This window comes from Suricata suricatta, chromosome 10, assembly GCF_006229205.1.
Source record: "Suricata suricatta isolate VVHF042 chromosome 10, meerkat_22Aug2017_6uvM2_HiC, whole genome shotgun sequence".
Taxonomy (NCBI): domain Eukaryota; kingdom Metazoa; phylum Chordata; class Mammalia; order Carnivora; family Herpestidae; genus Suricata; species Suricata suricatta.
The window spans coordinates 85,989,709-86,016,204 of NC_043709.1; the positions used below are offsets into that span (position 1 = coordinate 85,989,709).

The following is a 26,496-nucleotide window of genomic DNA, read 5'->3' on the forward strand; positions in this document are numbered from 1 at the left end:
TTGTTACTTAACCTTCTAATTTCTGTATAAGTCTAATTACATGAAACAGAAGTTGGTGTTTTGATTTTTTACTTTGCTTTTCTGTTTGGAGTGTCATTGCAACTACTGTATTGTAAAGGATGGAAAATAACTGCATATGTTAAAATATATGAAACTTTATAAAGTAAAAAAAATAATAAAAATTAAAAAAAATTAAAAAAAATAAACCAAGTGATTAGTAAAATGCTAAAAAAAAAGAATTTTTGTAAATTAAAAATAGTAATTTTTTTACTGGGTGTCTGGGTGACTACGTTGGTTAAGTGTCTGACTTCGGTTGGTGTCATGATCTCATGGCAAGTGAGTCCGAGCCCCAAATCACACTCTGTGCTGACCGCTCAGAACCTGGAGCTTGCTTCAAATTCTGTGTCTTCCTCTCTCTCTCTCTCTCTCTCTGCCCTCCCCCATATAAACATTAAATTTAAAAAAGAAATAGTATAGAGAAATGTACATATTGGGACCTAATAAGATAGAAGACAGTATGAGAGAATATTGATGGAACATAAAATTTTTTTTAAAAAGTAGAATTTTAATGTTTATTTACTTTTGAGAGAGTGCAAGTGGGGGAGGGACAGAGGAAGAGGGAAACAGAAACCAAAGCCAACCCCAGGCTCTGAGCCCTCAGGCCAGAGTCTGATATGGGTCTCGAACCCATGAACCATGATGTCGTGACCTAAGCCAAAGTCAGACACTCAACTGACTGAGCCACCCAGGTGTCCCCCCAAAAAGAGAATTTTAGACATAAAAAGTTAAAGGAACAAAATTGTGAGGAAATTTAATATTTATCATATGTATGATATACATATTTTTCAGAATAAAATAAATAATTAGAGGGGAAGAAACACATCTAAAAATAGAAAATAAATTCCCTGAGTTAATGGAAGACCTAACCCTTCAGACACAAACTTCTATATTTCTTCAGCATTAAGTAATATAAAAAAAAAAAGTCATGCTATATATTGGTAAAATTTCTGAAATTCAGAGATAAAGAAGAGGTACTCATCAGTGCATAACAATGACATTATCTTATATGTAATACTGGGCATTATAGAGCAGTAGATATTTAAATGTGGTGAAGAAAAGATTTTGAAAACTTAATTCCATACCCAAATTATTACCTGAATATAAGAGTAAATACATTTTCCAACAAGCAAGGACTTGGGAAATATGTTATGTGTTCAATTATTTCTGGGAAAAAATACCTACTTAAAGATCTACTCCAGATCTTTATCTGGAAAAACTAAGATGAGATTTGAAGTCATAAGAGTCAATTAACAGTGGTAAGCAAAGAAACCAGGAAAACCTAAAATCATGACCACATAAGTGTTGTCAAATAGCTACAAAGTTGAACAAAAATATTAAGCATCCATTCCTCAATAAAAAGAGACACACAGTGAATTAAAATTTAAAGCTAATAACAATCTAAAACTAAAAATTCTAGGTGGTTTCATTAAATCTCAGAGGTGAAGAGTAAAGGATGCAGGGTGTCAATAGTTTTTTAATCATGAAAAAAAACAGAAAAAAAACCAGAATTCATAATAAAAAGATAGGTGAGTCTTCCTTTATACAATTATTTTTAAAAATATTCAATAGCTAAATATATTTTAAATTAATTTAAGAGATAAACAGCAAACTTGTAGAAAATTTTTGTAATTAATACAACAGACATAATTTTGAGCTCCCTCAAATCATTAAAAAGTCTAAAAAGGGACCAAGATGGTAGGCACTATGAAGTATGAAGAAGGGGCTGCAGAAGATGTCAATGTTACTTTTAAAGATCAACAAAAAGATTAGCAAACATGCACAGAATGCAAGCAGAATCACAGAGCTGAAGGAAGAAATAAAACATGAGAAAGAGACAACTCTAAAATTTAGAAAGGACATCACACTTACAAGATGATGACCACTTAATGATATCTTGTCCAATTGGTGATATTTTCACTAGCTATCCTCAAGAAGAAACACAGAAAATGTTAGAAACAGCAAAGAAAAATTTGCAAAAATAAACTGATGCTTTAGAATCCAGAGTGGAATTAATTCAGTGAGTGTTAGCAGATTTAGTTACATTCAAAATTCGGGAGCAATATAAACCTTGAAATTGATGAAAATTGAACATTTTATAATACTTTTTAACATTTATCCAATAAACTTATATATTATTTAAAATGGAAAAAGTCTTAAGGGGAGAGGACAAAGGTAATGAACTACGAATTCATAAAATAAAACATTGTCCAATAGTTATATAAAACCTCATTATTAGAGAAATCCGAATTAAAGGCAACAAAGCAATACATTCAATGTTTTTTAAAAAAACTTTTCACCCCAAATTTTATACCCAGTTAAACAGTTGAAACCTAACAGAGGTTGCTCCAAAGCTGTTCGTCTTTCCTCAAATCATCAGAATCATAATCCTCTCTCCAATCTTTAAAAAAAAATTTTTTTTGCGCTATGGCATCTTGAGAGAAGGAGAGAAGGTACAGCCCTGCAAAGTATTAGCTGCAAGCAATGAGTTTGTATAAATCAGGGTTTCTCAACCTCTACATTATTGACACTCTAGGCTGGATTAATTCTTTGTTGTGGGGGTTGACCTGTGCACTGTAGGATTTTTAGTGGCACCCATACCCTCTACTATTAGAGGCTCATAATAATCTCTAATTCCTCAGTTATGACAACCAAAATTCAGATATCATCAAATTGCCCCTGGGAATGGGGGGAGGGGATAGAATTTACTCCAGGAATCAAGGGTGTAGAGCTTATATGAACAATTTTACCTCTGCAAATCTGGTTATTAAGTAATGATAAAAATAGAAAGAAAAATTACCAATTTCAAAGCCTCCATCAATTAAGCCAGAAACAGAAGATGATATGTCAAATCTCTTTTCTATCTGAGTGATGGAACTTTTCATAACGACTCCACCTAGTGCCTTACACATAAAGCTGAGTGACAGGGCTGCTAAGAACATCTAAGGAAAAGCAGAAAGAAAGGGCAAAATGATCAATAAAAATACTATAATTCTTACATATACATATAATTAAAATGGCTTATCTTCTTTACTTAAAGACATTATTTTTATCATAAAAAGCATACCCACCTTTCCTCTATACCAATTCGTACATCTTAGTTCTTTAAGATTACCATCACTATACTGACAAAGCATCGTTTTCAAATTTGATTACAACATCAGAAAATTAGAGCAGAACAATCAAGGCTGTTATTTTTTAATTTAATATTATTAAAGGTTTCTAAGAAGCTAGATGGTGATCTAAGATAACCATGGCGTTAAGGCATTCTTTTATCCTCCATGAACAGTATAGGGTAACTGAGAGAGAAGTGGCTAGACATTCTCAAAGGTGGCATTTTCAGGAATTCAGCTGGAAATGGAACTTTTTTAAATTTATAAAACCACTATTATTGGATAAATCCAAATTAAAACAACAAAGCAGTATATTCAATGTTAAAAAATACTTTAACTCTAGTTGTTATAGGTGTTTTATTTTCAAATTCACTTTATCAAAATTTGTTGATTTACTCATAAATAAATCCCTTTTACATCTAGAATTAAAATATTATTTTGTTATTGACTGTATGTTGGTGTCTCCACCAAATTCATATGTTGAAACCCCCATACCTAATATGATAATATTTGGAGATGAGTCCCTTGGGAATTAGGTCAAAATGGTAGAGCCCTCATGATAGGATTAGTGTCCTTATAAGACCTTACTTCTCTCTCTCTCTCTTACTGCTTTGGTGAGGACACAAGAAGGTACTACCTGAAAACGAGGAAGAGGGTTCCGACCAGAAGCCAACCATGCTGGTACCCAGATCTCAAGACTTTCAGCCCCCAGAACTATGAGAAATAGATTTCTGTTGTCTAAATCACTTGTCAGTAGTATATTCTTACAGCAACCCAGGCTGATTCAGACAGGTCTTTCTCATCACCTCCTACACCACTGGGGGTAGCCACCATCATGTCCAGCCTGGATCATATTTGTCTCCTATTAGATCTTTCTGCTTCTCCTCTCATCACCCCTCTCAACACAGTAGCTACAAAAATTCTTTCAAAATAAAAATAAGATCATGCCACCACTCTCTGTTTTCCCATCTCACTTAGTGATATCGAGTTTTTTTTAATGGACTACAAGACCCTAAATGATCTGTCTTCCCCTCTGACTATCTCTTTTCCACAAATATTCCCTTTTACCTTTCTGATCTCATCTTCTATTACTCTACTTCTTGTTCATTCCTCTCCATCCTCACTAGTCTTCTTGTTGTACCTTGAGCACCCCAGGTTTATTATTTTGCCTCAGGTTATTTGTTCTTGCTTTTCTTCCTGCAAGAAAAGCTCTTCTTCTCCATAATTATGTCCTTATCACTCACTCCCTCACATCCTTGAGGTATTTGCTCAATGAAACTTTTACAGTGAGGTTACTTTGATCAACCTATTTAAAATTATGCCATTTTCTCCTCATTTTTTATTTGTTTGTTTAATGTACATTGCCCTCACTGGACTATAACTTTCAGCATGATGGGACTAATTTTTTTTGATCTGTTTTGTCCACTGCTGTATCCCCAGGTCTTAGAATAGTACCAACAAAGGTGCTAAAAAATATGTTGATCTTCTAACTAGAACCTAGTATGTGTCTTGAATGAGGTCATGCTTGGAAAAAGAGATAAAAGGCCCAATACAGCCATTCCATGGCTGGAAAGATGTGTCTACTTTCCATCCTACATCTGGAACTTTCAATAAAGTTGAAAAGACTTCAGAAAAGTTGTAAATGCTACAACTTATTAGAAATAATTAAGAGTTCTTATGTAAGATATAGGAAGTCATGTAAGAATGAAACACAAAACTGGAAGGATATAAAAACCAGTTTTATTAAGTTGGTAAAGGGAACAAGACTCACAGGACAAAGGTATTAAATTTGTCCAGTGGGATTAGACAAAATTTTATGAATATTTTCTCCAAGGAATGCCAATTATGACATCTTGTAGAATCATTTACTGTCTTTACATTATAAAACAGAAATGACAATTTTCAGTTTCTAATCATTTCCCCAAAATATCATGTTACTGACATCAGAAATTAAGGAATGTAGATGGGAATGATGTCAGCAAGGTGACAACATAGGAGCCCCAAACCCACATTCCCCATGGATACATAGATTTAACAGCAACATCTGAACAAATATCTCTACAAGAAATCCAGAAATACTTAAAATGTTCTTTCATCCTAGACTGAGTAAAGCCAACCATGCAAGTCCAGTAGGAAAATCTGTGACACTTCCAACTTTCTTGCCAATTGGAACAAAACTCCCAACTCCTATATTCTCTATGGGGACTGAGAGGAATAGAAATTATGTCCAATATTCTGACTTGCAGGGGGGCTGCTGAAGGACCAGTTTGTATTGGAGTACTGACAAGAGTGGATGGCCAGATTTGAGGTTCATGGAACAATAAGCTATGCACCAGAATCATGTAGTACCATGGATAAACACTAGGTGGAGAGCCAGTACTATAATACTAAACCAGGGAGGCTGTAGTATCTCAGACACTAGAAAGAACTTCTGAGTAGACACTAGCAAACTTCAAATAGCCTAGGGAGGAAACACACCCAGAAAAAACTTGAGAGGTCTACAAAATCTCTAGTGTGGCTAAGTAGTGAAACTTATCCCTGTACAAAACCACAAAGAATTGGCTGATTCTTCAAACGCCAAAATTCCAAGAAATAATGACATTTAAAGAAACAGGGGACCACAACACATTTAAAGGAAGAAATTAAATCTCCAGAAATTGTTCCTAAAGAAATGGAGATATATATATTGCCAGAAAATGAATTCAAATTTACCATCAAAAGGATATTCAATGGATCAAAAGACACATTAGATATACCTCTAAATGAAATCAGAAAAACAATGCATAAACAAAGTGAGATTATTAATGAAGAAATAGAAACTAGGAAAAAGAACCAAAGAGAAGTTCTAGAACTGAAGAAAATACTACCTAAATTGAAAACTTCACTAGAGGAATTCAAAATTAAACTTGACTACACAGAAAAAGAATCAACAACTCAAAGACTGGCCCCAAGGGGGGAAAATGAATGAAAAAAAATGAAGAATATAAAGAACCTATGGGACACTACCATTAAACCGAAGAGTGTATGCATTTTGAGAATACCAGAAGAAAGAGAAAGAGGCAGAAAAATTATTTGATAATGACAGACCCAAGTTTTCCAAATCTAAGTGGAGAAATGTCCATACATATTTGAGGAATTCAAAGAAGTTCATCTAGGATAAATATAATGAGACTTACACCAAGACACATCAAATCGTCAAAAGTCATAGACAAAAGGAAAACGTTGAAAGCAAGAGGAGAAAAGTGACTCATCACACTTAAGGGAATCCCCATTAGATTATCATCAGATTTTTTTTCAGCAAACAACCTTTCATGCTAGAAAAAACCAGAATACAATATTCAAAATATTGAAAGAAAAAGACTGCCAACTGAGAATACTATATCTGGCAAAACTGTCCTATAAAAGCAAGGAGAAGTTTCCCAGATAAGGCAAAGGTTAGGGAATTCATCAGCATTTGATCTGCCCTACAAGAAACATTGAAGGTTCTACCTGCTGAAATGAATGTTGAATAGTAAAACAAACTATACCAAATATAAGATTCCCTAGTAAAGGAAATATAAAATCCTGTATTATTGTAATGTAGGTGAGTAAAGCACTTATATCTAATTCAGATTTTTAAAAGCATTGTAAATCTACGTTAATGGACATGCAACACAAAAAGGGCAAACGTGTCATTAACAACAAAGTGGGATGGAGGCAAATATACAAATGTGTAGAGTTTAATTATACAACTGAAGTTTAGTTTTTCTGTTTAAAATAGATGGTTACGACCTTAACTTGATTTTTTAAATTTTTAAATTTTTTTTAATTTTTTAGTTTATTGTCAAATTGGTCTCCATAACCTTAACTTGTTTAATGTAATTGCAATGATACCCACAAAGAACATGTCTATAGAGTACACATAAAGGGAAATGAGAAGAGAAGCAAAACACATCATTACAAAGAAAGAAAGAAAGAGTGAGCAAGAGAGAAAATGAGGACAAAAAATTAAGAAATAAAGAAAACAACTAACAAAATGGCAGTAGTTTTTCTATCCATGATTATTATCTTTTAAAAATGATTTATTGTCAAATTGGTATCCATACAACACCCAGTGCTCATCCCAACAAGTGCCCTCCTGAACGCCCATCACATACTTTCCCCTTTCCTCTACCCCCCCATCAACCCTGTTTGTTCTCAGTATTTAAGAGTCTCTTATGGTTTGCCTTCCTCCCTTTCTGTAATATTCCCCCCACCCCCATGATCCTCTGTTAAGTTTCTCAAGATCCACATATGAGTGAAAACAGATGGTATCTGTCTTTCTCTGACTAACTTATTTCACTTAGCACAATATCCTCCAGTTCCATTCATATTGCTGCAAATGGTTAGATTTCATTCTTTCTTATTGCCAAGTAGTATTCCATTGTATATATAAGCCACATCTTCTTGATCCATTCATCAGTTGATGGACATTTACACTCTTTCAATAATTTGGCTATTGTTAAAACTGCTGCTATAAACACTGGGGTACATGTGCCCCTATGTATCAGCACTCCTGTATCCCTTGGGCAGTGCTATTGCTAGGTCATAGGGTAGTTCTATTTTTAACTTTTTGAGGAACCTCCACACTGTTTTCCAGAGCAGCTACATCAGTTTGCATTCCCACCAACAACGCAAGAGAGTGCCCATTTCTCCATATTCTCGCCTATATCTATAGTCTCCTGATTTGTTCCTTTCAGCCACTCTGACTGGCGTGAGGTGGTATATCAGTGATCAGTGTGGTTTTGATTTGTATTTCCTTGATGATGTGTGATGTTGAGCATTGTTTCATGTGTCTACTGGTCATCTGATGTCTTTTTTGGAAAAGTGTCTATTCATGTCTTCTGCTCATTTCTTCACTAGATTGTTTTTCAGGTGTGGAGTTTGGTAAGTTCCTTGTAAATTTATCTGATATGTCATTTGCAACTATCTTTTCCCATTTCGTTGGTTGCCCATTAGTTTTCTTGATTGTTTCCTTTGCAGAGCAGAAGTTTTTATCTTGATGAGGTCCCAATAGTTCATTTTTTGCTTTTGATTCCCTTGCCTTTAGAGATGTGTCAAGCAAGAAATTGCTGTGACTGAAATCAAAGAGGTTATTTTCTGCTTTCTCCTCTAGGATTTTGATAGTTTCTTATCTCATATCAGATCCTTCATCCATTTTTAGTTTATTTTTGTGTATGGTGAAAGAAAGTGGTCTAGTTTCATTCTGCTGTATGTTGCTGTCCAGTTCTCCCAGCACCATTTGTTAAAAAGACTGTCTTTTTTCCATTGGATACTCTTTCCTGCCTTGTCAAAGATTAGTTGTCCATACATTTGTGTGTCCAGTTCTTGGTTCTCTATTCTATTCCATTGGTCTATGTGTCTGTTTTTGTGCCAAAACCATCCTGTCTTGATGATTACAGCTTTGTAGTAGAGACTAAATTCTGGGATTTTGATGCCTCCCACTTTGGTTTTCTTCTTCAATATTACTTTGGCTAGTTGGGGGTCTTTTGTGGTTCCATGCAAATTTTAGGATTGTTTGCTCTAGCTTTGAGAAGAATGCTGGTGCAATTTTGATTAGGATTATATTGAATGTGTATATTGCTTTGGGTGGTATTGACATTTTAACAATATTTATTCTTCCAATCCATGAGCATGGAATGTTTTTCCATTTCTGTGTTAATTTTTTTCATAAGCTCTCTATAGCTTTCAGCATACAGATCTTTAACATCTTTAGTTAGGTTTATTCCTATGTATTTTATGGTTCTTGGTGCAATTGTAAATGGGATCAGTTTATTTTTCTTTATGTTGCTTCATTATTGGTGTATAAAAATGCAACCAATTTCTGTACATTGATTTTATACCCTGATACTTTGCTGAATTCATGTATTAGTTCTAGCAGCCTTTTGGTGGAGCCTGTCAGGTTTTCCATGTAGAGTATCTATCCATAATTACTTTAAATGTATCTTGATTAAGTGCATCAATGAAAAGATATAGATTGTCTGAATTTATCAAAAATATAAGATTCAACCATATGCTATATACAAGAGATTCACTTTAGATTTAGGACACCAAAAGGCTAAAAATGAAAGGGTCTGTAATAAGCTGGATGTTTATGTCCCTTCAAAATTCATTTTGAAAATCATCACCAAAGTGATAGTATGAAGAACTGAGGCCTTTGGGAGGTTATTATGTCATAAGGGCAGAGCCCCCATGAATAGGATTAGCACCCTTATAAAAGACCCCAGGGGAGCTGTCATGCCCCTTTTCCATAATATGAAGGCACAATGAAAAAACAGTCATCTGTGAATCAGGAAAAAGCCATTGCCAGTAACCTAATCTGCTAATACCTTGGTCTTCAATTTCCCAACCTCCAAAACTATGAGAAATAATTTATTATTATTTAAGCCACCCAGTCAATGATCTTTTGTTATAGCTGCCCACACAGGTGAGAAGGAATATTTTCTGCAAACAAGAACCTACAGAGAAAAAGGTTGACCATACTTTTATCAGACCAAATAGTCATCAGCCAAAAAGTGTTGTAAGAGACAAAGAGGGACATTAGATAACAAGAAAAGGGTCAATCATCAGGAAGACATAACAATGATAAACATGTCTAACATTAGGGCACTCACACACATGAAACAAACACTGGCAGAATAGTAGAAATAGAAACATAGTAAGAATAAGAGATTCCATACCCCACTTTCAGAAGAAAACTGGACAGAAAATCAATAGGGAAACAGAAGATTTTAACAACACTATAAGCCAATTAGACTCATTGGACCTAGACATTTATAGAACACTCCATCTATCAGCAGAATGTACATTCTCCTCAAGTGCACATGAAACATTTTTCAAGACATTCCATATGTTAAGTAAGAAAACAGTACTAACAAATTTAATAAAATTGAAGTCATACAATGTATTCTCACTGACTGCATGGAGTGACACAAGAAAATAATAGCAGAAAAAAACAGGAAAATCCATGAATATGTGGAAATTAAACAAAATCACCAACAGATCAAAGAAGAAATCACTACAGAATTTAGAAAATATCTGGAGACAAATTAAAATGAAAACACAACATACCAAAACATATAGGATGTAGTAAAAGAACTACTAAAGGAAAAGTATATAGTGATAAATGATAACATTAAAAAAAAAGGAAGATCTCAACTCAACAACCTAAACTTCTATCTCAACAGTCTAGAAAAAGAAGTAAACCCAAAGATATCAGAAATAAATACATAATAAGGATTAGAGGAGCAATAAATGAAAAAGGAAATAGAAAAACAGTAGAAAAAAATCAATGAAACTAAAACCTGGATTTCGAAGAAACCACCAAAACCAGTAAACTCTTAGATTAACTGAAAAAAGAGAGCACACTCAAATAGCTAAGATTAGAAATAAAAAAGGAGACATTACAATGTCACAGGAATAAAATAAATTATAAGACACTGCAGTAACAGTTATATGCCAACAAATTGGGTAGCACAGAAGAAATGGATATTATTAGAAACAAGCTACCAGGATTTAATAATGAAGAAATGAAAATTCTTTAACAGGCGTATATCTAGTGAGGATATTGAAGCTGTAATTAAAAATCTCCCTACTAAGACAGGACGGTTTCACTGGAGAATTCTACCAAACATTTAAAGAATTAATGCCAATCCTTCTCAAATGCTTTGAAAGAATTGAAGAGGTCCTAAGTTCATTAAATGAGGCTGCATTACCTGATATCAATGCCAGACAAAGACATCACAGGGAGAGAAAACCTCAGAACAATATTTCTGATGAAAATTGATATAAAAATTCTCAACAAAATACTAGTAAGTAGTATCCAACAACACATTAAAAGGATCAAACACCATAACTAAGGGGAATTTACAACTGGAATGCAAGTCTGTCTCAACATATGAAAATCTCCATATAATACATCACATTAACAAAATAAAGAATAAAACCACAGAATTACCACATAATCATCTTGATAGATACAAAAAAATCATTTCACAAAAGCTCTTCATAAAAGCACTCAACAAACTAGGAATAGAAGGACTCAACAGAATGAAGGCTGTATTAAAAAGCCCATACCCAACATCATACTCAACAGGGAAATATTGAAAACTTTTCCTTGAGATTAGGTACAAGGCAAGGATGCTGACTCTAGCCACTACTATTCAACACTTGAAAGTCTAGCCAGACCAATTAGACAAGAAAAAAATTAAAGGTATGTAAATTGGAAAAGAAGTAAAATTTTATTCTTACTATATTATTTATAATTATACTTACTACTTATTTATAATTTATATAACATATTCTTATTACTGTTTGTTCACAGATTACATGATCTTACATGTAGGAATCTATAAAAATTCTACACAAAAAAGCTATTAGCACTAATAAACAAGTACAACAAAGATACAAGATAAAAAATTAACACTCAAAAATCAGCTGTGTTTCTATACACTGAAAATAATCAATCTGAAAAGAAAATTGAGAAAAGAATACCATTTACTATAGCATCAATGTAATAAAATATTTAAGAATAAACTTAACTAAGGAAGTGAAAACCTTGTACCCTGAAAGCTACAAAACATTGCTAAAGAAATCAAAGAAGATCAAATAAATGGGACATCTGTGCTAGTAGACTGGGAGATGTGATATTGTAAAAAAATCCATATTACCCAAAGTAAGAATGTGCATCCTACTAAGAGGGGGTATATTGATGATAAAGAGAGGCATGTTAAACCAGGAAAGATGTATGTTTTCACGTATTGAATGGGATACCCTAACTAACCACCTGCCAGTTTTCCCTGGGACCTCTTACCAGTGTCTTGTGCCTTTGAAGCATCCTTGGAGCTACTTCCATGCTTTTCAGTTTCCTTCTCCCGCACAAATCTTAGACAAGGATTTTTTTCTCATTCTTTTTACTACTTACCTTTCAGAAAACCCTCATGGTTTCTGATTGAAAGAATATATCTCTTTTTGTTTTTTAGCAGAGTTATGAGTTGCTTTTAATACCTTTGAGACTATTTATTAAAATTGGAGGGAGGAAGAGGGGGCTTTTGCCTTATCATTTTCAGTTTGCTATGAAGAACTGGAAGGCTTCAAGTTATGACTGTCTTCTAATGAATAAATAGAAAAAATGTCATTAGGCTCTCCATCAAACTCAGATGCCTGACATATAATGAGAAAATACTCAATAAATGTTTTTGGGTTGTTGGAAAAATTATTATTCCTCCAATTCAGATTATAAATCTGGTACACAGTCAACATGTAGTGAAACTTCTCATTTCTTAGTTCTCTCAGTTCTTAGATGGCAATAATTATAACATTATTTGCTAAATAAACAATGAGGATTAATTGAAGTAATATACATGACATTTTTGGCACACAGAAAGTGCTAGTCACACAGAGAGCACTGACAAGTGTGTTTTTATTTCCATTGTGAACTACCATCATCCAGCTTTTAGGTTTAAGTTCAATTAGATCAAAACAGGATTTGTTATCATTTAGCCAAATATAGTTTTATGTTATGCACTGTTACAGGTGTTGCCAAATCAAAAATGAGCATACTGACAGTATTGATTATTTAAGAAATATAAAAGTGAACTCTTATTTGAATGCTGACCATCAAAGCACTCATTTGTGAAATCAAAGAGAAGAAAATTTTAGAAAGTAGCAGAACATATCATTAAAGCAGATGTAAGTATAACCAAATATAAACTGTCATGTAGAAGAAGGAATTTCTAAAAGTTCAGAGGAAACTTTTGTATACTCCATTTCTCCAGTCTTAAAAGGAAAATTAACTCAAGAGAGGGACTTTAAAGAGTAAAAATCTCACAGTATAATTCTGAATTGCTTTTACAAAAAGGAAAAAGGTAATAGATGGAAATATATAGCCACCATGGAATCTCTCTAATGAGCTGGGATTTTGGAAGAATATGAAATGAGTTAATATAGATTTATAAATAGGCTTCCTTTTTAAATTTTTTAATGTTTGTTTATTTTGAGAGAGAGACAGAGAGAGAGAGAGACAGAGAGAGAGCGCATAAGAAGGGGAGGGGCAGAGAGAGAAAGAGAGAGACATAGACAGAATCCAAAGCAGGCTCCAGGCTTTGAGCTGTTTAAACAGAGCCCGGGGCTCGAACTCATGAATGATGAGATCATGATCTGAGCTGAAGTTGGACATTTAAATGACTAAGCCACCCAGGTGCCCCTAAATGGGCTTTCTTTTAATATAATTATAACCCTATAAGATGGGCATTTTTAACCCTGCTCTTAATGCAGAACTGAGGTTCAGAGAAAGAATGCCACAATGAATTTTTTTAGAACTTAAAAAATCAAAAGGAATAAGAAAGCTGAAATCTTGAGTAAAAAACCATGTAGACACCTGTGATATGAGGTAGAAAATTTAAGATCTAAAGATTTCAAAACAGAGATAGAAATGTTCACAAATATTTGTTTTTCAGGTGTGGAGTTTGGTGAGTTCCTTATAGATAACCCAGTGAAGAAATGGGCAGAAGACATAAACAGACACTTCTCCAAAGAGGATACCCAGATGGCTTACAGGCACATGAAATGATGCTCAACATCACTCACCATCAGAGAAATACTAATCAAAAATCACACTGAGATACCACCTCATGCCAGTCAGAGTGGCTAAAATGAATAAATCAAGAGGCTATAGATGCTGGCGAGGATGTGGAGAAACAGACGCCCTCCTACACTGTTGGTGGGAATGTAAACTGGTGCAGCTGCTCTGGAAAACAGTATGGAGGTTCCTCAAAAAACTATTGATAGAATTCCCTTATGACCCAGCAATAGCACTGCTAGGGATTTACCCAAGGGATACAGAAGTGCTGATGCATAGGAGCACTTGTACCCCAATGTTCATAGCAGCAATGTCAACAATAGCCAAAACATGGAAAGAGCCTAAATGTCCATCACCTGATGAATGGATCAAGAAGATGTGGTATATATACAATGGAGTATTACACGGCAATGAGAAAGGATGAAATCTGGCCATTTGTAGCAAAGTGGATAGATCTCGAGGTTGTCATGCTAAGCGAAATAAGTCAGGCGGAGAAGGACAGATACCATATGTTTGCACTCATAGGTCTAACAGGAGAACAGGAGAAACCTAATGGAGGACCAGGGGGAGGGGAAGAGGAAAAGAGAGTTGGGGAGAGAGAGGGATGCAAAACCTGAGAGATTATTGAATACTGAAAACAAACTGAGGATTGAAGGGGAAGGGGGGGAAGAGGTGGTGGTGATGGAGGAGGGCACTCATGGGGAAGAGCACGGGGTATTGTATGGAAACCAATTTGACAATAAACTATTAAAAAAAAGAAATGTTCACAAATAAATAGATTTTAAAGTATCACAGATAGAAAGAGGCAACTGGCATGCAGATAAGAGATCAAGCGATATTTACCTGCAATCATGGCAAGTCAGTCCTTTAGGTTTTTGGCAAGACTTCTGGAACTGAAGAGTGAAGACAGTTCCAAGTTTCCACTTTGCCACAGGTACAGCCAGGATTAACTCAGCTAACTCATTTGAACCTCAATTTATTTACTCAGCAAACATTTATTGAGCAACTCCAATATGGCAATTATTCTGCTACATCTTGGAGCTGAGACAGGTGCAGAGTAAGAAGGGCACTAAAAACTAGACAAGAATCAATGCCCTTAAATGAACTAGTAATTTCCTGGGGCAAAAAACAATAAATAATTCCAGCATAATATAATGAATACTATGAATTTATAATGTTATGAATACATAGGAAAGATGATTGATTCTGTTTATACTAGTTTAAGTTTCTATAGATGTGGTAACATGTGAACTAAATCTTTACGAGATAATAGAAACTGGGGCACGCAGGTGGCTCAGTCAGTTAAGCATAGGACTTCGGCTCAGGTCATGATCTCATAGTTTGTGAGTTTGAGTCCCTCATTAGGCTCTGTGCTGACAGCTCAGAGCCCGGAGCCCGCTTCAAATTCTGTGTCTCCCTATCTCACTGCCCCTCCCCTGCTCATGATCTGTTTCTCTCTTAAAAAATAAACGAACATTAAAAAAACTAAAAAAGAGAGATGATAGAAACTTAGAAATTGAAGAAGAAATACATTTAAAACAACATAGGAAACACATGAATAACCCAAGCAATGAAAGAACACAGATCATTTGAAAAACAAAAAGAGTATCTGTTAGTTGGAACACAAAGATAGAAATATGCAAACACTGGGAGACAAAATTGTGTTTTTAAATGTAACATAAGAAGATTAAATTTTAGAGAGCTAATTCCAGTATCCCTGTGGAAGATGAATGTATAACAAATTTATTTGAAAGCTGATTTCAGAAAATAAAGATGAGTTGGAAAGAAGGAAACAAAAGCTCACAGACACACTTTGAAGTTTAAGAGGAGAATCAATAAGATGTGGGAACAATCGAAAATGAGTTTTCTGATTTTATTTCTAGTTTGAATAACTGTATGTTATGAACATTAGTTATGAGCAAATAACTATTGTTATTTGGAATGAGAAAAAGAGAGGTTTGGGGGTTAAAAACAATGAAGTCATAAATCAACTTTGAGATTCCTAAAAACAAACATGCATCGAGTAGACATCTCTGGCAGGTTTGGTGCTCAAGAGAATGTTTTGTCTGGAGGTCCTTTGCAGATTCACTAGGGAATAGCTGTATAATTAATCCATTTTCAAATTTACTCTGATGAGGGGGCATGGAGCAAGCTGAGGGCAAAATATAGGCTAATATCCCCACCCCCAGGTGGAATGTGTGTGATATTCCTCGGACATTTCTGGCCACATAAGAACAAAGGAAAGCTGCTTGCCATGGTAATGTGGAAAGCGAAGGAAAATGAAAAAATTAAATTCCCTTGCTACCTATAGTCCAATGACAAGTCCTTGAAACCAGCAGAGTGACCTTCCTCTAGAGCTCTGCTGCCTCAAGGATGACATTCTGGTAGGAGCAAGAGAATGAATCTTAGCTTAACATTACCCCAACCTCGAGGATCTTTTAAGTCTACTTCCTTTATCTCTACTGCCCCAAGATGTATGCTGGCTGATAGACATCTGAAGGGTCTCATGACTGACATTTTATTAAATGCTAGTAAATGGCACTTCCCTAGCAACACCTACCCTCTTAGGATCCTGGAAACTTTGCTTCTAAAATATCTTAGAGATTTACTCTATCCCTAACCCCTCCCAAACTGAGGGTATAGAATGAGTTACCTGTCCTGATCCCAGGGCAGCTTTTCCTGCCCACAGGGCCTTTCCCCATGTTTTAATAAAATCACCTTTTTTGCACCAAAGATGTCTTTAAGAATTCTTTCTTGGCTGTGGGCTCCAGTCTACAAAACTTTGTCAATTCCATTAAAAAGAACCACTACCATTTCATTCTATTTTTAAAAAACTCCTGTCCTTCCCAGTAAAAGGTGAGAGTTGCTTACATTTGCACAAATCAAATCTTATTTTTTGCACCACTTCTCTTAAGTATTCTTGCAGGTGATATTCTTACTTTTCAATTTGTATTTCAGGATTTTGTTTCAGGCTCTCTTCTTTTTTAACTCCACTTACTCTTTCTAGGAAAACTCCACAATTGACATTGTTTTTATTACCACCTAGATGCTGATTACCAAATCTATATCTTGAGACAAGATTGCTTTTGCTGAATTTTAGATCGCTTTTCCAAAGTGCCTACATTAGAATTCCATTCAGGCTTTTCATTGTTATGCACAGATCTGTCTTCTTCCTTTTTCACCTCTTTTTCCTAGGGTACCACATTCCACCTGCTGCCCAGCCCAGAAGCCGCTCTCTTATAGATTACCCCCAATCAATCCTCTAAAGCTCAAAATGTAACCTTATAAATCTCTTTCTTTTCAACATACTTCACTTTATATTTCTACTTAAATGACCATCATCTTTCACCCAGATTACCACCGTTTCTAACCAGCATCACTCTTTTCTCATTGTTATTCTTTTCATGCTGCAGCCAGGGTGATTTGTAAATATGTATAACCATTTCCACTTCCAAAGGAGCTCAGTAAATTCCCACTAAACTGATCCTCCAGCATTAACAATTATAAAGTCAAAGGGAAAACAAAATCACCTGGAGGAATACAGGGGCAGGCAAACAAAAGCAGTCAGACTCTGGATGGGAGATGACACTTAGAAGAAGAAAATGCTTAAGGTTAGTTTCTCATTCTTATGGCTTTGAAGTGAGGTCACAGTACCTTTAAAGCTAAAAACTCTTTTAGAAACTCAATAGTCTTTTTAACCTGAAGAATGAGAAAGTAGAGTTTAGGTTAACCACAGTCACCTAAAAATTAGGGGAAGATCTTATAAAGGAGAGATCCAGAGAAGGTAGGTGGTGGAATGGTTGGGGGGATTGGAAAATAAGATGAGTGTATACACTCATTGTTTGCTGAAATTTAATTAATCCTTCAATGTTTTCATTTTTATTCTTAAGAGTTCTTATGTTTCAAAACTTGTTTATTTTCCATGCTAATATAGTGATATAAGGCACTCTTTTAGCATCTTTTACTGAAATGCAAAATTTTCATCATTGAAATCTATAAATTATTTGATCTTTTTTTGCTTTTATCTCTCGAAAACTACATCTAATGTTTTTTCTGCCTTTTAGGTCAAGGTATACAGCTGTTAAATTAATCTTAAACCAGAAAGATTTGTAATGTAAAATTATTATGCTATTTGCTTTAATGAAATAAATTTATTTTTCTCTATCTTCAAATTGTGCCGTCCCACAAAATAATTTCTAGTTAGAATACTTGGTGAATGTCTTTGTTGTTAGTTCTCCACTTCCATTAGTTTCAGTTTAATTTAGAATTTAATGTGAATATTATAAATTTAATATACTATTTCCAATTAGGATTAGAAGACAATTTACTGGTGTGTTTCAGAATAATTAGGCTCTGGATACATTCTTTCTCTCTTCACCTCATTTTATTCCATAGCTGGATTCTGTATCTCATATTTCCCCCCTTCTTTTTCCTTATACCTCCTTCTCTCTGCATTGTTTTGTTTTTTGTTTTTTGTTTTTGGGGGTTTTTTTTTTTTGGCAAAAGAAGAAAACCATCCATGGACTTGGTGTGCATGTGATGCAAGAAAACAGAATGTACTTTGCAATGAGAAAGTCTAGATCCAGATGCCCCTTTTTCCACTTAGTAACGTAACAAAGATGGAAGTGTTACACAATTTACTGAACTTCAGTTGCCTCATCCATACAAGGAAAACATATAATATTTAACTTATTTCATAGGAGTACTCTCAGTTTCAAAGGAGATTATGTTCCTGAATTTATGGATGTATTTGTGAACGTTTGTCAGTACACCAAACATGTATGAAATTTGGAAGCCCATTATTGATTTATCCTTTCCTCTATTTATGAATATAAGACCTGTTTCTGAAACATTGCTCCATTCACACTCTCTGTTTATATTAATTGTTCTTGGCAGTGGGGGGAAAATAGGAATAGTGTTGACTATCAAGACACTGCCTACCAGCTCTGTAAAATATACTATCACTGAGTTAGAAATATGTGTATTATAGAGTGAAAAATTATAAAGCACTTGTCTGATGCATAAATTTGGCAGTGCATCTCATACCTAAAGATTTAAGCAGTATTAAGTATCAACCTTATGCTTAAAAAAAAGGTTTTTGTCTTTTTAAATCTAAATTTCTTTTATTTAATATTGCTTTATATAATTTTTATATATTGAGACAACTACTTTTTAATTTTTTGAAATTTCCTTCTCCTTTTCTATTATTAACTAGTTATGACCAACTATATTCTCATTAGCAGTCACTTGGGCTAAATAAACATCTTATGGTTAATTCCGCTTGGAGTTTTTACAGTTTGTCACTTTAAAAACTTTTTTTAAAGTTTATTTATTTTCGGAGAAAGAGAGAGAAAGCAAGCATGTGAGTGGGGAAAGAAGCAGAGAGAGGGGGAGAGAGAGAAGCCTGTGCTATCAGCTCACAACTCAATGTGGGGCTCAATCTCACAAACCATAAGAAGATGACCTGAGCTGAAATCAAGAGTCAGCCAGCCACTTAACCAACTGAGCCACTCAGGTGCCCCTAAAACATTTTTTAGTTTGTTTATTTTGAGAGAGAGAGAGAGAGAGAGAGAGAGAGAGCGAGCGAGCATGTAAGTAGGGTAAAGGCAGGGCAAAAGGGTGAGAGAAAATCCCAATCAGGCTCTGTGCTGTCAGTGCAGAGCTTAACTCTGGGCTCATTCCCAGAAAATGTGAGATCATGACCTGAGCTGAAATCAAGAATCAGATGCTTAACCAACTGAGCCACCCAGGCGCCCCTACAGATTGTCATTTTTATTTCTGTGTATTTCCATCTTTCTTACTTGATTCATTTCAGGCAGTTTTATGTATTCACTGTCACAATCTCTATCTTTTTGTGATATCTTGGCAGTTGACTATGTGATTACCTTTAGTTGCTTACAAATTTTTAAATGCCTTATTAAAAGGTGAACTTTGGGGCGCCTGGGTGGCTCAGTCAGTTAAGCAACCAACTTTGGCCGGAGTCCACTCCAGCAGGTCCAAGGCTTTCTGAAGGACAGTGTCAGCGAAAGGGAGTGAGAGAGCCTCAGCTTCTTTCTGGTCACCAGGCAGGCATCTCTACACTGACCCGAGAGTCAGCCTTATTTATTGAAAAAATGTATGGGGTACAAAACAGAAGTGGCAATTGCCTTAGACAATGATTTCTGATGAAAAATTCTTTGGTATGTAAAAATTTACCAGAACATAGATTGGTAAAAGACTCATGCATAACCTTTATCAACAGTGATTGAAGTAGGTGACTAGATGTTTATCACTTGGGGAAGGAAGGGATTTTTAGCATTCAAATACAAGGCAATGTTTCTAGCATAGCAAAAGCAAGAGTTAGTTCTTTTGTGAGCAGGGGTCAATGGCCTGCTTTTCGAGGGGAAGAAAAACAGATTTTCTCAGGAAATGAAACATTTGTTCCTATAATCACAAAAGAAGAAACTCTTAAAACAAAAAAATAATCACAAAAGAAGAAACTCCTATACCAAGTTTTTTTCATAAGGTACAATTCACATATTTTTAGCATAAGAAGGCCGGTCACTCCTGATACCAGTCAGTCAGGCACCTTGGGGTTCGGTGCTGAAGCAGAACTTGTTTGGGGGTTGAGTGGGAATAGATGCTGGTCGCCATCTGACAGTTGCAAACCTGCCTTACTTTGGCTCAGGTCCTGATCTCACGGCTCATGAGTTCATGGGCTTGAGTCCCACATCAGACTCTGTGCTGACAGTTCAGAGCCCGGATCCTGCTTCAAACTCTGCATCTCCTTCTCTCTCTGCCCATCCCCTGCTTATACCATGTCTCTCTCTCAAAAATAAATAAATACTAAAAAAGTGTTTTAAAAGGTAAACTTCAAAAAAAGTGACTTTCTGTCATGAATTATGTCTTTAATATAATCATATAAGTATAATGTTTTAATATGTACTAGAGTTCCAAAACGGCAGACTTTGATATAATTCCTTAATCATTTACTGGCACTTCCCTTTAAAAGGAATGGAGAGAAACCCCCCACAACTAAAGGTCTCTTCTCTGAAATCTTCACAAGTTTATCATCAACTTCATCTTTGTGCTTTGGACTCAGTACTCTTGGTATTGATCTTAGTTTCCCTCCTCAGCAATTAAATTACTCAATCTATTATAATACACAGCTATTATATTACATTATTTTTGCCTGCCTTCAATATAGTTGTATGACCTGGTAATTCAGTCAGAAAAATAAAAATAGAAAAGAATGAAAAAGAGCAAGGAAAGTGAAAGGGACTTAGAAGGCATCATCGAGCAGAACAATATACATGTATGAAAGTCTCAGAAGGAGAAAAGAGAGAAAAAGTACCAGAGAGTTTATCCAAAGAAATAATAAAAAAACTTCCCAAATCTGGAGAAGGATACAAAATCCAGATTTAGGAAGCCCAAAAACACAAATAAGTTAATTTCAAAGAAATTCACACCAAGACACATGATAATCAAATTGTGAAAAGAAACAAAGAGAGAATGTTTAAAGAATCAAGAGAAAAGCAACTTGTCACATACAAGAGAACCCCAAGAAGATTAACATCAAATTTTTATGAGAAACCTTGAGGGCCAAAGGAAATGGGATGATATGTTTAAAGTACAGAAAGAGGAAAAACTGCCAACCAAGAATACTATACCTGGCAAAACTGTCCTTCAAAAATGAAGGAAAGATAAAGACTTTCCCAGACAAAAACTGAGGGAATTAATCAACACTAGCCCTCCCTTACAAGAAATGCTACAGGGAATTCTTCTAGTTTAAATTAAATTATGTGAAGCAGCAACAGGATAGCATAAGAAAATATGAAACTGTCAGTAAGGTGTATATATATATATATATATATATATATATATATATATATAAACACAGAATACCATATTACTGTAATAATGGTGAACAAACCACTAATAATTCTAATATAGAAGAGAAAAAATTGTAACTAAAATATTTTTTAAAATACACAATATAAATAGATGTAAAATGTGACAACAATAACACAAAATGTGTGAGGGAGTTAAATTTTTTAGTTTTGTATGCTATTAAACTTAAGTTATTATCAATTTAACATAATGGTATAGGGGCGCCTGGGTGGCTCAGTTGGTTGAGTGTCCAACTTCGGCTCAGGTCATGATCTCAGGGTTCCTGGGTTTGAGCCCCGTGTTGGGCTCTGAGCTGACAACTAGCTCAGAGCCTGGAGCCTGCTTCAGATTCTGTACCTCCCTCTCTCTGTGACCCTACCCTGCTCGTACTGTGTCTCTTTGTCTCTCAAAAATAAATAAAAAACATTAAAAAAAATTAAAAAACATAATGGTATATAACTATAGATATTTTATGTAAACCCCAATTTAACCACACATACACACACACAGACACACAGACACACACACACACACACATACATACACACACACACACACACACACTTCCTATAAAATTTACACAAAGAAAAAGAGAAGTGCCTGGGTGTCCTAGGCTGTGTACTCTTGATTTCAGGTTAGGTCATGATCTCATGGTTCCTGGATTTGAACCCAGTGTTGGGCTTTGCACTGATTATGCAGAAGATTCTCTCTTTCCCTTCCTCTCTGACCCTCCCCCACTTGAGCACTCTCTCAAAGTAAATAAACTTAAAAGAGAGAGAGAGAGAGAGGAATCAAAGTATATCAATTTTAAAAATTAACAAAACACAAGAAAAGACAGGACAGAATAAAAACAGATAAAAGAACTACAGGCATACCTTGTTATATTGAGCGTTCACTTTGTTGTGCTTTGAAAATGTTATGCTTTTTACAAATGAATTGTTTGTGGCAAGCAAGTTTATCAGTACCATTTTTCCATCAGCATTTGCTCACTTCATGTTTCTGTGTCACATTTGGATAATTCTTGCAAGATTTCAAACTTTCTCATTCTTAATATATTTAATAAAGTAATCTGTGTTCAGTGATCCTTGATGTTATTATTGTAATGTTGTTTCATGCCTGCTAACACAACATCCATTCTGCAGTCCATGAATCAAGGAGTAATTTCTACTTTTAAGTCTTATTATTTACCAAATACATTTAATAAGGCTATAGCTGCCATAGATAGTCATTCCTTTGATGGATCTAGGCAAAGTTAATTGAAAACCTCTGGAAAGGATTCACCATTCTGATGCCATTAGAAACCATCATGATCCATGGCAAGGAGTCAAAATATCAACATTAAAAGTAGTATACAAAAAGTTGATTTCCACTGTCATGGATGACTTTGAAGGTTCAAGACTTCAGGAGAAAATAATTGCAGATATGGTAGAAATAGCAAGAGAACGGGGCTTAGAAGTGGAGCCTAAAGCTTTGACTAAATTGCTGCAATCTCCTGATCAAACTTTAATGGAAGAGGAGTTGCTTCCTATAGATAAACAAAGAAAGTTAGTTTCTTGAGATGGAATCTACTCCTGGTGAAGATGCTATTAAGATTGTTGAAATGACAATGAACAATTTAGAATATTACATCAATTTAGCTGATAAAGCAGGAACAGGGGTTGAGAGGATTAACTCTAATTTTGAAAGAAGTTCTACTGTGGGTGAACTGCTATCAAACAGCATTTTATGATACAGAGAAATTGTGAAAGGAAGAGTCAATCGATGTAGCAAACTTCACTGTGTCTTAGTTTAAGAACTTGCCACAGCACAGGGCAACAAGGTGGCTCACTCAGTAAAGTGTCTGACTCTTGATTTCAGCTCAGGTCATGATCTCACAATTCATGAGTTCAGGACCTACTGGGGCTCTCAGCACAGAACCTGCTTGGGATTCTCTCTTCTCCCTTCTTTCTCTGTTCCTCCCCTGGTCATTTTTTCTCAGTCAGCCTGTCTGTCGGTCTGTCTCTCTCTGCTCTCTCTCTTCCAAAATAAATAAATAAGCATTGGGGGAAAAATTACCACAGCTGTCCCAACCTTGAGCAATGACCACCCTGATGATTTAACAGCCATGAACTTTGAGGCAAGACCCTTCACCAGTAAAATGATTATAAATTTCTCCTTAGCATTTTTTAGCAATAAAGTATTTTTTAATTAAGGTATCTACATTTTTTTGTGACCTAATGCTATTGTACACTTAACTTCATTATAGTGTAAATTTATCTTTGTGTGTACTAAGAAACCAAAATAATCATTTGGCTCCCTTTATATGGTAGTTGCTTTATTGGGGTGGTCTGGACCCAAAGCCTAAATATCTTTGAAGTATACTTCTATAAGACTAACAGAAAATAATACGTTAACAAGAGTAAATCATTCCTATCAATAATTACTTTAATTGTAAAGGGATTAAGCTCCCCAATCAAAAGACATAAAGTGGTTGAATGTATAAAATTTACACATTTATAGATATAAGGGCACATAGAGGCAAAAGGTGAAGTGATGAAAAAAGTGATTTCACACAATTGATAACCAAAGGAGAACAGGAATGGTTGCACTAATGTCAGACAAAATAGAATTTAAGTAAAAATGTCACAAGAAACATAAAAAGACATTATATAATGATAAAAGTGTCAATTGACCAGGAAGACAGAAAAATTATATATATGTATATCCAACATCAGAGTGCCTAAATATATAAAGCAAACATTGACAAAACCGAACAGAATATATACAATAGAGCAAAAAAATATACGGCAATACAGTAACAGTAGAAGCGTTTAATACCTCATTTTAAATAATGGACAGGACATCTGGATATAAGATATCTTATATCTTATGTAAGATATAAGATCAATAAGGAAATGGAGAACTTGAACAATACTATAAACCAAATGAAACTGAAACAACATATATAGAACATTCTACCTAACAACTGTTGGGAAAATAAGTAAAGTTCTGCACCATTAGATGGCTGATGGGACTAAAACAAGATCTTGTTCCTAGCTTAGGGACTCCTCTTCTGGGTCCCTCTCTCCTGTTTGCCACACACATAAAAACCGTCACAAATGCAAAAGATGACACTATAAATTACCCTTCCCACCTGTATTTGGGGCTCAGACCTTTGGAGAAACTGTCTCCTCTGAGCCCACCCGTGTTGAGTAAACCTCGAACCCACCAAGATCTGCGAGTGCCGCTTGGTTTTTCTGCCAGTGTTCCAGCTTGGTTCCATAACATATTTGATTCCCTGACTGTGAAACCGTGCTGGCCTATTGTTGCCACCAGTTTGGGAGAATGGGTGAGGCATTGAGGGAGCGAGGAATCGACAAGGAGAAAGCACACCCTTCCTGAATTTTTGCAGTCTCCAGCTCCTCCAGCTCAGTTGCCTCGGGCCAGCCCCACTCCACCGTTCCTGCTGGACTCAAGGAGACTTGGCAGGTGAGGACCTGGAACTGACGTCAGAAGCTAGTAAGGCCTCGGCCCTAAATCTGTCCTGTCCTGCTTAACCATAATGGTGGAAGGGGGAGCTGATTACTCCCCAGAAACCTCAGTGGTCTCACTGACAGGAAACCTGCAGGGACTCCACTGGCCCACCAATGACAAAAACAGGAAGGGAACCTGATCACTCCCTGGAGACCCAGTGGTCTCATCTGTAGAAATTCTATGGGAGGGAATGTAATAACCTCCCTCTTCTAGACCCACCAACCGACTTGGGAGGATTGCCAACAGTTACTCTGTACTCTGTTTAATACAGAAGAGAGAAGGAAAATAATGAGGGAAACATGACAGTACCTAGAAGACCACGTGCCCCTGGGGATTAATGATCCTGCTGCCTGGGCTCTAGCTGCTGCCCCTGAAGAATGCCCAACATGGGACGTCACCACAGAAGAAGGACAGGCTTACATCCATTGGTACCAAGAGGCTCTCCTTCGGGGAATTTGAGCCGGAGTCAAAAAGTCCATGAACATGACTAAAATATCATTGTTCACTCAGCAACTTGGGGAGTCTCCCGGAGACCACGATGAAAGACTATGTGAGGCATACTGGGTATACACCCCGTTTGATGCTGAGGCACTAGAGAGTCAACAAATGGTAAATGATGGATGCTGCCCACCAGGGGAGGCACGTGCCTGGTGCTGCCCAGGGGAGGGGCTCGAGTAACCTAAGGCCTGTTCTGCTGTGTGCCACTGGGCAACGTGCATTGATGGGGAAGCTGCTGGATAAGCAGGGGTGGAGTGCGGGGGGAGGGGAGGGGAAAAGCAAATGCAGATACATATTAAAGACAATCTAGATACAGTAAGCAGCAGTCTGTCGCACCCATTGGGCACGGGCACCAGGGAAGAGAGTGAGGCATTTCCCACTGACAGCTGGAGTCATTTCTCTGCCCACAGGCTCCCTGCTCTCCCATTTTTTTTCTCTTTTTGTTAACAAATGTGTCTGAGTCTTGGAAAACACCTCAACGCCGGAAATGTATGGGAAAAGAAAACAAAAACTTTCCAAATTCCAAAAAAAAAAAAATCCTCTGATATCAGGAGGAACCTCGAGAAAAGGACCTTATTGGTCTGGCTGAGATAGAATCAGACTGAAGGGCACACTAACTCTCTCGTTCCTCTGCCTAATAGATGTAAGGGCTTCTCTCTAATTCATTTCCAAGTTTAACAGCTATAACTGGAACCAACTGTGGTTAGTCTACCTAGGGGCAGGGACTTTAAAGGAATATTCCCAAGCAGTTGTTGAAACTCTTTGTTTGGGGGAAATTCCCAGTTTACTCTGGCCTGATGTGGACTCTGTATTTCCACTTTGTTGGAAAAAACATGGCTTTTGCTCCTC

At 35.9% G+C, this 26,496-nt stretch overlaps 1 protein-coding gene and 1 pseudogene across 1 annotated transcript in view; one reads left to right on the forward strand and one right to left on the reverse strand.

The window, feature by feature from the left end:
- Positions 1 to 26,496, reverse strand: part of SLCO1B3 (solute carrier organic anion transporter family member 1B3) — a 58,938-nt gene that overhangs the window by 27,241 nt on the left and 5,201 nt on the right. Inside the window, exon 2 of the mRNA XM_029954365.1 lies at positions 2,858 to 2,999. Coding sequence (XP_029810225.1) covers positions 2,858 to 2,999 — 142 coding nt within the window. The remainder of the gene's footprint in view (positions 1 to 2,857; positions 3,000 to 26,496) is intronic.
- LOC115304245 lies at positions 1,753 to 2,148 on the forward strand (annotated as a pseudogene).